General features: G+C 43.1%; 1 protein-coding gene across 8 annotated transcripts in view; it reads left to right on the plus strand.

Moving 5' to 3' along the window:
* The first annotated feature begins 674 nt into the window (after window positions 1–674).
* LOC129829160 (pleckstrin homology domain-containing family A member 1-like) overlaps window positions 675–16209 on the plus strand; it is a 34896-nt gene continuing 19361 nt past the window's right edge. For all 8 annotated transcript variants that reach the window (XM_055890739.1, XM_055890740.1, XM_055890741.1 and 5 more), the window contains exons 1-2: window positions 675–797; window positions 15930–16102. In XM_055890739.1, the coding sequence (XP_055746714.1) occupies window positions 15962–16102 (141 nt within the window). In that variant the 5' untranslated portion in view covers window positions 675–797; window positions 15930–15961. The remainder of the gene's footprint in view (window positions 798–15929; window positions 16103–16209) is intronic.

The raw sequence follows: 16209 nt of genomic DNA on the forward strand, positions 1-16209 counted from the left end.
GCTTGCCTACGGAGCTGTGAGGGGAACGGCACCTCAGTACCTTCAGGCTCTGATCAGGCCCTACACCCAAACAAGGGCACTGCGTTCATCCACCTCTGGCCTGCTCGCCTCCCTACCACTGAGGAAGTACAGTTCCCGCTCAGCCCAGTCAAAACTGTTCGCTGCTCTGGCACCCCAATGGTGGAACAAACTCCCTCACGACGCCAGGACAGCGGAGTCAATCACCACCTTCCGGAGACACCTGAAACCCCACCTCTTCAAGGAATACCTAGGATAGGATAAAGCAATCCTTCTGCCCCCCCCCCCCCCCCCCTTAAAAGATTTAGATGCACTATTGTAAAGTGGCTGCTCCACTGGATGTCATTAGGTGAATGCACCAATTTGTAAGTCGCTCTGGATAAGAGCGTCTGCTAAATGACTTAAATGTAAATGTAAATATAAGCATATACGCACGCCCCAATGCAATTCTAAAGTCTAATACATCCACAGTGCGATTTTTTTGTGTTAAATTAGTTGTCTTTTGTTGCATTTATATAACAACATTCAGACCTTGTTTAGCATTATCTATTGCAAATATGTCATGATTCCACTAGTTGATTCCACTAGTTTGAATCACTTTCAATGGGGGGATTTTATTTTGAAGGCAAACCGCAAATTCCTCTATTGTGTCTTATCCTTATTGTGGCTAGCTTCACATAGATGAAATATACGTGGTGGAGAGATGTGCTGAAACTCCTTTCGGTTCATCCAAAAAGATCTCTCAAGCTGCCAATAGCATTCCGAAAGAACATAAATATGTAAGTATTCCTGAAAGGTTATTTAATGTGTTAGCATTCGATGTTAGGATACAACGTAGCTTCGCATGAACACGTAGAGCTCGAGGGACATTGCACGCACCCTGAATGTAAATATAGCCTACATAGCCAATTTTACAGTAGCCGACTTCATTCGATGTTACACTTTTTGATACTGTGTATCAGTACATTGTTAGAATCAAAGTTACTTTATACAATGTTACGGTCGCACATGATATTTAGGCCTATGCGTTTCTCGTCATATCAGGGGAAGTATTATGGTTGTGTGGAATGCTGAACTGTCCTCAATGTGTCACTGTCTGTTATTGTTGTTCATACAAACTGCTACGTAACAGGAGCCTATAAATCTATCAAATTCAAAAACAACCCGCTAAACCTGATCTACAATGGGCAATTCCACGAGAACGGAATTACGCCGAGACTCTCAGATGTTTCACTTTAAACTGTATGCCAAACAAAAACCATTAATTTCAAAGTGTAACAAATCATCCAACTCTATGCACAAGGACTACGTTGGAACAATTTACACATACATTTTCACAAAAACACATTTACTTGGAGAACTGTGCAGATGCAACGTTTGGGAACGGTATTACGGTCAGATCTCCCTCACGTTTTCCAAAAACGGTTAATTATCTGCTCAGAATTAAGATTCAAAGATGTCTGCAGAAAGAATGCGGTGTCAGCTATGACATGACACCTTGACTTTGAGAAAATCTATTTTGGTTATTGAACTACACTGTCAGTGACGTGGATTTACACCCAGTAACGGAATTAAATCATAGGTCCCCCTTTCTGTACATAACATAAATTATTAATTATGGATATGAACGTCATTCTCTACAAGGTTATGCATCCTGAATAGGTACACAAAGGTAGAAATATGCAATATCAGCCTTTGCATATATGGGTATTATTCTACACACTGGCTATTATTCTAATGAGCTCCGCCCCCAAACAAGACTACATTTGGGTCGCTCAGTAAAAGACCAAATCTGAACCAATCATAGACGTCTATATTTTACAAGTCTAGACATCACAATACAGCACATCACAGTAGAGTTCAGTACATTATACTGTACTGCACTCTACTGTACTTTTCTTTACTGTACTATACTGTGCTTCACTGTACTGTCCAAGAATGCATAATTGTGAGGGATATAGAGAGCAGGTGTAGCTTCGAGGTAACTCTACTTGAAAATACAGTACATGATCCAAGTGATTCAATAGTTGATATTCAGCAGTCATAAAAGTATGCCTTATTTACTTTGAAGAACTACAAAATAGGGATTTTGTTAGACAGCATAGACAGCAGCTCTATAGAGATGAGATGAATGAAATAATAGTCATCAAATAAAACCAATGTAATATTCACAACTGAAATATTTTTGTAAAGTAATGTGAATACATATGGTTAATAAGTGATAAGCAGTAATGGGAAGTCACTAGCCTCATGGGACTTTTATTCATTGTTTTATTCTGTGTTATAGCATTCAACCAATATAATCGAAAGCGAAATGGAAAAAACTATTATTTTTTAAATAATCGAACCAAAACCATAATGACCTCCAAAAAGCACTAATTGCTCAGCACTACAGGGTAATCAAATTAAGATCCTACATCTGTATATGGGTCATTCTACAGAAGTGGTGCAAATTGGTGGTTAAAAAAAAAGCTAATTTGTATCCCATTTTTCCCAAACTTTCAGCGCACATGCCTTCCAACATATCTCAGGTAGAAACACCTGTACAATACAGTGACTTGCGAAATTATTCCCTTGGCATTTTTCCTATTTTGTTGCCTTACAACCTGGAATTAAGATAGATTTTTGGGGGGGTTTGTATCATTTGATTTACACAACATGCTTACCACTTTGAAGATGCAAAATATTTTTAATTGTGAAACAAACAAGAAATAAGACAGAAAGACAGAACGTGAGCGTGCATAACTATTCACCCCCCCAAAGTGAATACTTTGTAGCACCACCTTTTGCAGCAATTACAGCTGCAAGTCTCTTGGGGTATGTCTCTATAAGCTTGGCACATCTAGCCACTGGGATTTTTGCCCATTCTTCAAGGCAAAACTTCTCCAGCTCCTTCAAGTTGGATGAGTTCCGCTGGGGTACGCAATCTTTAAGTCATACCACAGATTCTCAATTGGATTGAGGTCTGGACTTTCACTAGGCCATTACAAGACATGTAAACGTTTCCCCTTAAACCACTCGAGTGTTGCTTTAGCAGTATGCTTAGAGTCATTGTCCTGCTGGAAGGTGAACCTCCGTCCCAGTCTCAAATCTCTGGAAGAATGAAACAGGTTTCCCGCAAGAATTTCCCTGTAATTAGCGCCATCCATCATTTCTTCAATTCTGACCAGTTTCCCAGTCCCTGCCGATGGGAAAAACATCCCCACAGGATGGTGTTCTCGAAGTGATGTTGGGATTGCACCAGACATAGCGTTTTCCTTGATGGCCAAAAAGCTAAATTTTAGTCTAATCTGAGTACCTTCTTCCATATGTTTTGGTAGTCTCCCACATGCCTTTTGGCGAACACCAAACGTGTTTGCTTATTTTGTTCTTTAAGCAAGGGATTTTTTTCTGTCCGCTCTAACGTAAAGCTCAGCTCTGTGGAGTGTATGGCTTAATTTGGTCCTATGGACAGACACTCCAATGCCTGCTGTGGCGCTTGGCAGCTCCTTCAGGGAAGGTAAATGGTTACATCAGATCTTACTTAGGGGCTTCATAGCAAAAGGGGTGAATACATGTGCATCATTTTTTTTTCATTTCACCAATTTGGACTATTTTGTGTATGTCCATTACATGAAATCCAAATAAAAATCCATTTAAATTACAGGTTGTAATGTAACGAAATAGGAAAAATAGCAATGAATACTTTTGCAAGGCACTGTATATACTACTGGCACACTTTATTTGAAGTATTTACCTGAATTCTTTAACACCACTAAATTTGTCACTACATAAACAGAGTGGAATGTTGCAATAAAGGGAGAATCATGCACCGTGGTGATCATTTTGATTAAGCTCATATTACAAACTAATTTTAGAGATATTATCTCTTGTTCTCTGTAAAAATGTTCAATGTTGATTGTATGAATCTGAAACTTAAATGATTGAATGAATAATGCATCTAATGATGTGGTTAGATGTTTCAATTATCACTTTACCTATCTTTATTTGGCAGAATAACAGGCATTTCGGTGTCAAGTGTCAATCACAGAGAAATGAAGAACTGTAGATGGATATAACTTGTTTTAGTATAGATATTGCCTTTGAGGGCTTCCACTGTTTAAAAGTAGTCAACTGGGTGGGAATTCCTATGGGTTGGGAGTGATCAGCCAATGATAAGAAAGCATTGTCTTCAAATTGGGTTGCCCATGGTTTGTAAACCAAAGACTAAGGTAATATCCAGGAGCCAAGACCAATATCTATACCAGGACATTGATACCAAGATCCAGACCCAGTATGTTGAGACCATGACAAGTTAAAGACCGAGTTCTTGTTGTCCATTGGCCTTGATCAAGAGTACATTGGCCCGGTCTTCAATTGTAAGAAACTCAAGTAGAGTAAACTTGAGTACTGTACATTAGGGTACAGTACAGTAGAGTACATTACAGCAGTGGTTCTCAACTGGTTTTGTATCGGGACCCAAATTGAACCAGGTTGTCTGTCACAACCCAATATTCGCATGAAAATAATAGGCCAAAATGCAATCTGTAAAACAATTTTTAGTGCTATATTGATAGTAAATGTGACAATAATGACAAGGGAACAACATTCCCACCTTTTCCATTGTTTATAATTACATTTTGCCCATATTCTTGATTTAAGAATATTAAGAAGCTCACTGGTTTGAGACCACAAGATCAACTACATCTGCTAAATAGCGTTAATAGCTCTACATTGAAAATACTGGGATTAAATAAAAATTGTTCAGGGATTAAGTTATTTTAAAATTTAAAAAGTATATTAATTATAATTTCTAAACACTTTCTACCTGGTTTTAGTCAGTTCAGTTCAGACTGGAGTATTTTTTTTCATTAACATTTATTTTTTAGACACCCGCTACCCACTCAAAAACCATTCAAAAATGTGGGTTGTGACCAATCAGGTGAGAACTGCTGCATTACTGTACAGTACATTATAGATGTCTATGTTTTGGCCATTATTTGGGCTCTTGGAGCGTTTGAGCCCCCTTGCTGGCTATGCATCTCAATAGTCTACACTTTTTCCTATAGTGTGCACTTGTCCACAACCCACATGGAGGTCCTCTGTAGCTCAGTTGGTAGAGCTTGGCGCATGCAACTTCCTGTCACAGACGCCATAATGGCACAGATACAAAGATGAGACCTATATATATTTCTATGGTGTCTATTGTTTCAATTTTGACCGTTCTGGTTTGGACAATTTTTTTTTTTGGGGGGGGGACTTTAAAGAATCCCCCATAGCTAACATATGGCTGGCTATCTTTAATTTGGACAGATGTATGTCCTAGGAAACATATATTTAAATCCCAAAACGGTAGTTTGAAAAATACATGAAGATATACCAACTTGCGTACTCATATTCTCCAAAATGTTTGCAGACAGACTACTCACCATGTGGCCATGCTGGAGAGGTGTGCAATCCCATCACATGGAGCTATTTGTAGGGGTGTGGCTTAAGGCACATTCATTCTACAATATTTGTATGTACAGTTGAAGTCGGAAGTTTACATACACTTAGGTTGGAGTCATTGAAAGTCATTTTTCAACCACTCCACAAATTACTTGTTGACAAACTATAGTTTTGGCAAGTTGGTTAGGACATCTACTTTGTGCGTGACACAAGTAATTATTCCAACAATTGTTTCCAGACAGATTATTTCACTTATAATTCACTGTATCACAATTTCAGTGGGTCAGAAGTTTACATACACTAAGTTGACTGTGCCTTTAAACAGCTTGAAAAATTCTAGAAAATGTTGTAATGACTTTAGAAGTTTTGATAGGCTAATTGACATAATTTGAGTCAATTGGAGGTGTACCTGTGGATGTATTTCAAGGCCTACTTTCAAACTCAGTGCCTTATTGCTTGACATCATTGGAACATCTAAAGAAATCAGCCAAGACCTCAGAAAAACAATTGTAGACCTCCAAAAGTCTGGTTCATCATTGGGAGCAATTTCCAAATGCCTGAAGGTACCATGTTCATCTGTACAAACAATTGTATGCAAGTATAAATACCATGGGACCACGCAGCCGTCATACCGCTCAGGAAGGAGACGCATTCTGTCTCCTAGAGATGAACGTACTTTGGTGCGAAAAGTGCAAATCAATCTCAGAACAACAGCAAAGGACCTTGTGAAGATGCTGAAGGAAACAGGTACAAATATCTATATCCACAGTAAAACGAGTCCTATATCGACATAACCTGAAGGGCCGCTCAGCAAGGAGGAAGTCACTGCTCCAAAACTACCATTAAAAAAGCCAAACTACGGTTTGCAACTGCACATGGGGACAAAGTTTGTACTTTTTGGAGGAATGTCCTCTGGTCTGAAGAAACAGAAATAGAACTGTTTGGCCATAATAACCATTGTTATGTTCGGAGGAAAAAGGGGGATGCTTGCAAGCCGAAGAACACCATCCCAACCATGAAGCATGGGGGTGGCAGCATCATGTTGTGGGGGTGCTTTGCTGCAGGAGGGACTGGTGCACTTCACAAAATAGATGGAATCATGAGGATGCAAAATTATGTGGATATATTGAAGCAACATCTCAAGACATTAGTCAGGAAGTTAAAGCTTGGTCGCAAATGGGTCTTCTAAATGGACAATGACCCCAAGCATACTTCCAAAGTTATGGCTTAAGGGCAACCAAGTCAAGGTATTGGAGTGGCCATCACAAAGCCCTGACCTCAATCCCATAGAAAATTTGTGGGCAGAACTGGAAAAGCGTGTGCGAGCAAGGAGGTCTACAAACCTGACTCAGTTACACCAGCTCTGTCAGGAGGAATGGGCCAAAATTCACCCAAACGTTTGACCCAAGTTAAACAATTTAAAGGCAATGCTACCAAATACTAATTGCGTGTATGTAAACTTCTGACCCACTGGGAATGTGATGAAAGAAATAAAAGCTGAAATAAATCATTCTCTCTACTGTTATTCTGACATTTTGCATTCTTAAAATAAAGTGGTGATCCTAACTGACCTAAGACAGGGATTTTTTACTAGGATTAAATGTCAGGAATTGTTCAACTGAGTTTAATGAATTTGGCTAAGCTGTATGTAAACTTCCGACTTCAACTGTATGTGTTTCGGTAGTGACCACAAAAGGTGGGACAGCTTTATTTTAGAGAAATATGTTGAAAAAAGTGTAAAAAATTACAAGTTAGATCAGTATCTTTCAATGTAATAATACTCAGTGTTTCCCCTAGGATATTTTTTTGCATAGTTGGTAAAGTTAGCGTTGGTGGCGAGGTAGTGGGCGTGGCCAATGCTGCAGCCCTCCTCTCCTCAGATTTAGTTTTTTAAAAGCTAATGTCCTGCAATTGTACACATTTTGGCATGGGACTGAGAACATTTCTAGACATTCTGTCATGGAGCTGAGAGTACATTTGTAGTTTTAAAGCTTTCCTGCAATTCTACACAGGGATAATGCCGTGTTCTTATGCGATCTGAGTAACTCAAACATTATAACAAAATCAATGCAATTTTTTTAAATGTTAGATTATCCCTGTCTTTTTTTTTTATGGTTGTTGTTAGTTCTCAAAGATGATTTTATAAGTATATAGGTCCATTACCCTGCATACCACTGCTGGCTTGCTGCTGAAGCTAAGCAGGGTTGGTCCTGGTCAGTCCCTGGATGGGAGACCAGATGCTGCTGGAAGTGGTGTTGGAGGGCCAGTAGGAGGCACTCTTTCCTCTGGTCTAAAAAAATATCCCAATGCCCCAGGGCAGTGATTGGGGACACTGCCCTGTGTAGGGTGCCGTCTTTCGGATGGGACTTTAAACGGGTGTCCTGACTCTCTGAGGTCATTAAAGATCCCATGGCACTTATCGTAAGAGTAGGGGGTTAACCCCGGTGTCCTGGCTAAATTCCCAATCTGGCCCTCAAATCATCATGGTCACCTAATAATCCCCAGTTTACAATTCATCCCCCTCCTCTCCCCTGTAACTATTCCCCAGGTCGTTGCTGCAAATGAGAATGTGTTCTCAGTCAACTTACCTGGTAAAATAACGGTTAAATAAAATAAAAATTATCTTTTCTAAATACTTTATCTGGTTTTATTCGTTTAAGTTTACACTGAAAATGTTTTACCATCCCTATTATTTAAAAATCATATTTTGGAGTGGCGGCAAAGATTTAGCAGTGGCGTCCCGCTAAATTAATATAGGGGACACATTGATAGTAATATTAGAACAACTCAAGATGTTTTATTGAATTAAAAATATACAAAAATCAGTAAATTCTTTATTTTCAAACATGAAGTTTGGGAGTCAGAGTTTGGGACAGCCACCTCTAAATAAAAATAGCTGTATAAACAATACATTTGTACTACATTAATTAAAAAATGTTTATTATTGCCTTGGATTAAATTATAGCATAATATGATGTGAATAAATGTCCTAAATTTGGAGACTTAACTGTTTTTAAAACCTTTTTTTGGAGTTGGGACTGCAATTTGCAGCACTTCTTTAGAATCACCCATTTAGGGAGTAGGTTGCCATTTGGTACACAGGCCAAGTGTGCTGTGCCGCTATGTCTGATGGAAATAGTGATGCATACTTCAGGCGAGGCGATACTCCCACAAATCCACTGTAACAAGGTTGAGGCTGCGCCCTTCAACCACTAGACAGCTGTTTGAATACCAGCCAGCACAAGTGGGCAATGCTGTAACACAGTAGTCACACCACGGTTATGGTTTGGGGTTTTATAGGGAAATAGATGTCATACATTTGAAAGACCATCTCATCATGCTGAAGACAAATGGGAGACATTTTTTAAAAGTTGCTCGGCCTGAAGAAAGTGAAAAACAAACACACATTCATACAATGTGTGTAATCAACCACGACGAGGAGGATCTTTGCACCTGTGCCTATGTGTGTAGCCAGCCTATATCATTCTGAAACATATTAACACATCTACCATTGTCTGGAGCTGAATGCAATGGAACCATGTCATTTGCGTCCTTTTCATATAGGCCTACATAGCACACTGGCTGAGAACACCTACGCCAGAGGAATTTCAACCTTTCCTAATGTAGCAGTAGGTATTCATATACTGTATAGTCAGCTAAGCAGATGATTGTATTCAGTGAAGTGACAGGAAATGGAAATAACACATTGAAGTATTACAATGTAAATGTACTTTTTAATCCGTCTGTCTGCATATCTCAAGACATGGCATATTTTGGGTGCAGTGAGATACCCGACGGGTTGGACGATACTTTTCTCGTCAATCGTCTTCAAATCATTTAGACTTTTAACTGTAAATCAACCAATCCTCCAGCGTTGACACAATGGAAAGGTCAAATTCTTTATTATCTAAATGCTGAAAGTGCGTGGGCGGCGGAGAGAAACTGATGGTGCCATTTGAGGCCATGTGGTGGAGAGTGATACGGGCGCTGGAGATGGGGGTGTGAGCAGGTGGGTCCGGACAGGGCTGATGTTGTGCATACAGGGTCCGGGCAGGGCTGATGTTGTGCATACAGGGTCCGGGCAGGGCTGATGTTGTGCATACAGGGTCCGGGCAGGGCTGATGTTGTGCATACAGGGTCCGGGCAGGGCTGATGTTGTGCATACAGGGTCCGGGCAGGGCTGATGTTGTGCATACAGGGTCCGGGCAGGGCTGATGTTGTGCATACAGGGTCCGGGCAGGGCTGATGTTGTGCATACAGGGTCCGGGCAGGGCTGATGTTGTGCATACAGGGTTCGGGCAGGGCTGATGTTGTGCATACAGGGTCCGGGCAGGGCTGATGTTGTGCGTGCTTGTATGCATCTGTATTGTTATCATTTGGATGTGTATATTTTGTATTATTAAAAAAATCCGTTATCATAAATAAAAATTTAAAAAAAGGAAATAACACATTGGGAGTGTGAATCAGGGGTGTGAGCACGTGGTTGATGTGGCCAAAACCAATAAAGGCCAATTGTCTAGAAAAAAAACGCCACATGTTTAATATAATAATATTAGCTATAATAGGCCTAACCATGTTATTACACCAATCAATTGAACACTGACGGGAGTGAGGTGTATTTCAGGCAAAGTCAATTTCTTCGTACTTCATACCTGTACATTGCTCGTTTGTTAGCCCAAAAAACACACCATGACTGTTTGAATAACCGAAACCCCCAAACCACACCTTTTCATTGCGCTGTTCTATATGTCCCATATACTGTCCCCTATCAGTGATATGCAAAAGTAAGCATATAACATAATGTAGGAGGGCGTGTGTTGATAGGTATTGGTTACACAGCGGTTGAGTTCAGGGCCTTGTGCACTCGCAGTGGAAACAAGGACATGAGTCAAAGACGTGTGTGTGTGTGTGTGTGTGTGTGTGTGTGTGTGTGTGTGTGTGTGTGTGTGTGTGTGGCAGCTTGCATGTGTGGTCGACTATATAAAAAGGTTGAACGTCAGCTCGGCCACATTCAGGTTCTCTTTTCTCTTACTCGCTTTTTCACTCTCTGTTTTCTGGTCCTAAAAATAATACCAAAAACCCAATTCCCTGGAGGGTGTGTGTGTGTTCAGGCAACCATGAGATCTGGGAGGCTAGGACTAAGTCACAGCTGTACACATACAGAGAGAGAGAGGGCGAGAAGAGAAGGGAAAACTGCAAAGAGAGAGAGTAAACAAGGGATAAAGTCAGAGGGAGGAGAGAAGCAGATGGAGAGGGAGGGAGCTATTCTGAGGTCCTGGTACTTTGGCCCCAGGAGGGCCCCTGCTCTGCTCTGTGTGTCGCTCTGGACATAGGTCTGCAGCCAGGTGGCTAGGTGGTCTTGCTTTTGTTCCAGCGCAGCACTGACACCTGATTTCAGCTTGTCCACTTATTATGGTCTTCAGTTTAGATAGTTAATTGAAGTCTTTAATTGTCTCATATTTTGACAGTTAGTTTTCAGGAATGTCTTTCCACAGCTAACACAGGTAGCATACAGTGTTGGTTTTCATTTGACGGTTTCGCCTTCTTTGGAAGCTGGTGTACAACAAAACAGTGGTGTATCTATCTTTCTCATGCTCGCTCTTTCTCTCTCCACCCCCCTCTTTCTCCCTCTCTCCTCCCCCTCTCTCATTATCTTTGGTTGGTATGCAAACACTGTTTATCTTCCTTGTGTGACCCCATTAGACAGATATTTTTGTTGCATTCCAAACACACTGTAATTAGGCTGAATGACTGAAAGCACATCCAAGTTGTTACACTAGGCCTACAGTACACAAGTTAGATATGAAAAGAGCACCCGGTCTATTAACTTAGTGCGGGACCCGTCCAGGCAGAGGGCACATTCGTAATGGCACTCTATTCTCTAAAGTGCTCTACTTTTTGACCAGAGCCCCTGGTCAAAAGTAGAGCACCATCTACAGAATTGGGTGGCGTTTTCAGAAAGCAGCCTGAGCGTATGGCCCAGGGAAGGCAGTGAATGATCCATGAACACCCGAGCTTTTACATTTACATTACATTTAAGTCATTTAGCAGACGCTCTTATCCAGAGCGACTTACAAATTGGAAAGTTCATACATATTCATCCTGGTCCCCCCGTGGGAATTGAACCCTGGTCCCCCCGTGGGAATAGAACCCACAACCCTGGCGTTGCAAGCGCCATGCTCTACCAACTGAGCCACACGGGATATAATGGATATGTGCTGTAGCATTCAGGCCCATAGCCAGAGACCCAGTCAAGGGGCATCAGCGTGTCACAAGTGAACAGTTGTCGTGGAAATCAGCCTTGTTTACATAGCGGGGATGAAAAGAACCTCATTTTGGCTGTACTGGTCTTCCGTAATTAGAAGCATTAGCGCATCACACTGTTCGTATAGCACTGGACGCTAACAGCTCGATTCCCGTTGTGACGTAGTGGTGGACACTTTGGAGTGACAGGCCCCAGGAATGTTTTCATGGTTTCAAATATCTGTCCACAACGCCTCAGGCGACCTGTCATCTCGACACCCTAACCTCACGGAAATGTCTGGAGGCTGAGAATGACTGACTCTTACATCTTACTGGGCGTGCCTCTGCTTCCTCACCACAATGCACACACACACACACACACACACACAGTCACACACACGCATGCACTGAGCCGTGCATTGTTTGTACCGTCACTGCAGACTCTGTTCCTCATTTCCTTCGTTATAGCATAGCTGCAGTGTCCTGTTTGCAGGACACCGCTGCTGTACAGACCTGTGTGTGTGTTTTTAAGTTTTAACGTCACGGGCACAAGTACAGTGGAATGGCTTTATTGCAAGCTTTAAACGCAACAATGCAGTAACGGATATCAATGTAGTACTAAAAATAACAAAAGGTAGAACAAAAACACTCAAGGTATGAAAATAAGAAGAGCACGAGAAAGTAAGTAAGCATTATATTTACAGGGTCAGTTTCCGTACCATATTTACAATGTGCAGGGATACTGGAGTGATAGAGGTATAGGGGTAAGGTGACTAGGCATAAGGATATATGATAAACAGAGTAGCAGCAGTGTATATGATGATCGTATGTAAGTGTGTGGCGAGTCAGTATAAATGTGTGTTCATGTTATGTGTATGTGAGCACATTGTGGGTGTGGGCGTGTCAGTGTGCGTGAGTCAACTCCCGATTTGTCTGTGTATCCATTTTGTTTGCTATTTATCAGTCTTATGGCTTTCGGGATAGAAGCTGTTCGGGATCCTGTTGGTGTCAGACTTGATGCACCGGTATGGCTTGGGTGGCTGGAATCTTTTCAGGATTTTCCTCGCCTTCCTTTCACACCACCTAATATAGAGGTCCTGGATGGCAGGGAGCTCAGCTCCAGTGATGTACTAGGCTGTACCTCACCACCCACTGTAGCGCCGTGCGATCGAGGGCGGTGCTGTTGCCATACCAAGCAGTGGTGCAACCATTCAAGATGGTCTTAGTGGTGCAACTGTACAACTTTTTGAGGATTGCCAAACCGTGCCAAACCGTTTCAACCTCCTGATGGGGAAGAGGCACTGTCACGCCTTCTTCACGACTGCGTGCGTGTGTGGTCCATTTAAGTCCTTAGTGATTTGGACACCGAGGATGCCTACCACCGTTGTGTCGTCAGCAAACGTGATGATGGAGTTGGAGGCGTGCGTGGCCACACAGTCGTGGGAACTAGGAGTACAGGAGGGGACTAAGAACACACCCCTGTGGGGCCTCAGTGTTGAGGGTCGATGTGGCGGAGGTGATGTTGCGTACCCTGGGGTCGGCCTGTCAGGAATTTCAGGATGCAGTTGCAGAGGGAGGTGTTCAGTCCCAGGGTCCTAAGCTTGGTCATGACAATGGTGTTTAACGCTGAGCTGTAGTCAATGAACAGCTGTCTCACATAAGAGGAATACCTATCTAGTTGGGTGAGGGCAGTGTGGGGTGCAATTGAGATTGCGTCGTCTATGGATCTGTTAGGGTGTTATGCAAATTGGAGTGGGTCTAGGGTGTCTAGGATTATGGAATTGATGTGTGTCATAACCAGCCTCTCAAAGCACTTCATGATTACATATGTGAGTACTAGAGGGTGGTAGTCATTGTGGCATGAAGCCTTAGAGTTCTTGGGAACAGGGATGATTGTGGTCATCTTAAAACATGTGGGGATTACAGACTGGGGCAAGGAGAGGTTGAAAATTACTGTGAGTATGCCTGCCAGCTGTTCTGCGTATGCTCTGAGAACGCGCCCTGAAATACCACCCTGCGGTGTGTGTGTGTGTGTGATCTCCAGGGCACCTGGCCAGGCTAAGTGTGTTAATCCCAGTGTGTTTACTCACCCAGCAGTGCTCTTCCTGTGCATCAGCCTGAACCCCTGAGCCACAGCCTTAACGCTGTGTGTTAGTTATTCCCACTGGGCCAGAGGTCACGTCACTACCTAGCAGCCCCTCTGAACACCAAACGCTCCCCCCAACACTTCAGGCTCAACTTCAACGTTCCCCGATGCCCGTGATTGACGGAGGAGGGCGACATGGGAAACTGGCCTTGGAGAGATCCCATGGTCTGGGGGCATGCCATCCCGCCAGCTGAGCCTCGCACTGGAGCGGGGCGGCCTGTTTGTAAGTAGTCCCATGCCCCAGCCACGCTCACACTTCCTCCCCCTGGACAGACCCGGGGCGGCAGGAAATTTGGACCGTTGGTCTGTGTGCATACGTGCATGGCCGGGCCTAGCTTTCAGCACCATTACCTCAACACCACATACAGGAGCTGGGGCCTCAGGCCTGGGCCCTTTGATGTCAGAAGGCTTTGGATAGTTGAAGATGCAGTCTGGGATTTTAAGCACTTACAAATTCGTAACATATTGTACAAATCTGAATTGCATTTTTGTTTTTAATATACTGTATATATTTTTTTGCAGGATGTAACATAACATACTAAATGGATGATACAGTACACAACTGTGCACAATTTGTGGGGACCTGTTTTGGCTCGTGAGCACTTCTTTCAAAACTCCTGGCTGAAATGATAGAAAATCTCTCGAGCGTCACTTTAAGCTACACAGGGACAGCATATACTCTACCCTGCCTGTATGGCCTCAATACAGCACGCTCACCATGGTCGTGTTCATGGGCACACTAAATGTTCAAACATTTTGCAACTAAAAGAGCGTGTCTTATTGGACAGTTCCAGGTAGTCCATCCCTGTTTGGTCTGTCTTCTGTTTGGTGCCTAATGAACACGACCCAACAGCCTCTGGTATTTGCAGTGTCATTTTATAACCGTCGAGAGCATCAGCAGATGCACCTTTTTGAAGCTTTGCACGGTGCGACAAGGACAGGGACTATGCAGGGAGAAGTTGTGTCTACAAGGACAGGGACTATGCAGGGAGAAGTTGTGTCTACAAGGACAGGGACTATGCAGGGAGAAGTTGTGTCTACAAGGACAGGGACTATGCAGGGAGAAGTTGTGCCTACAAGGACAGGGACTATGCAGGGAGAAGTTGTGCCTACAAGGACAGGGACTATGCAGGGAGAAGTTGTGCCTACAAGGACAGGGACTATGCAGGGAGAAGTTGTGCCTACAAGGACAGGGACTATGCAGGGAGAAGTTGTGCCTACAAGGACAGGGACTATGCAGGGAGAAGTTGTGCCTACAAGGACAGGGACTATGCAGGGAGAAGTTGTGCCTACAAGGACAGGGACTATGCAGGGAGAAGTTGTGCCTACAAGGACAGGGACTATGCAGGGAGAAGTTGTGTCTACAAGGACAGGGACTATGCAGGGAGAAGTTGTGCCTACAAGGACAGGGACTATGCAGGGGGAAGTTGTGCTGTAGTTAGTCGACTAACCTATTGGGGAAAGTAGAAAAGGTCACTGAACGTTACCACATTAACATTTAGATGGCCTCTTTTTCCTGTGCTTCGCGTATCATTTATGGAAAGAAACACTTTGTTTTCAGAGAGATTATAAAGAGAGTTGGACTTGTGTTGAACTCATCAGTGTTTGGCTGTCATGACATTTTAAAGGGGCAGTCTGGGATTCAAGGGGCTACAGGTGAGTGGGAGTGCGTAAGCAGCATAAGCCTTCCACCTCTCTCTGTAGCCAGCGTTGAAATGTTGACTTATGGCATTATAAACCCTCCCAAAGCCCCTTGTGAAATCTGCCCGCTTGTATTCATATCAGGGATAAGCCGTGCCTCTCTGCTATTGGTGTGGTAGAGCGAGAGAGAGGGGGAGGGAGGGGAGTGTTGAATGTGACTGTCCCATAAAGAGTAGGAATGGTGTAGTAGCTGTGTACCGTTGACTACAGCTGTAGACTAGACTAACTTAACGCTTCTTTGGCTGCTTAGCTGAAAGACCTATTTTTGACTCCTGCTCGCTCTCTCTCCCTCTTGTCTCTCTCCTATCGCTCTTCCACTTCCTCTCTCTATCACCACACGCATACTCCTCTTCCTCTCTCTCTCTCTCTCGCCTCCTCATCATCTCCTCCTTAGCAGCAGTGGAATGAGCAGGCTGAGGCGGGGAGATGCCTTACGTGGATCGGCAGAACAGGATCTGTGGCTTCCTGGACATCGAGGAGAATGAGAACAGCGGCAAGTTCCTCCGACGCTACTTCATCCTGGACACCAAGGAGGGTAGCCTGGTATGGTACATGGACAACCCACAGGTAGGACAGCAGAGGAGTGCACAGGAGCAGACGCAGTCACACACAGAAGCAGACACACATACATAGAACATACCCTGGGACGTGTAGTTCTGGACTACATACATTTC

Source organism: Salvelinus fontinalis, chromosome 30 (assembly GCF_029448725.1).
Source record: "Salvelinus fontinalis isolate EN_2023a chromosome 30, ASM2944872v1, whole genome shotgun sequence".
NCBI classification, from domain to species: Eukaryota; Metazoa; Chordata; class Actinopteri; order Salmoniformes; family Salmonidae; genus Salvelinus; species Salvelinus fontinalis.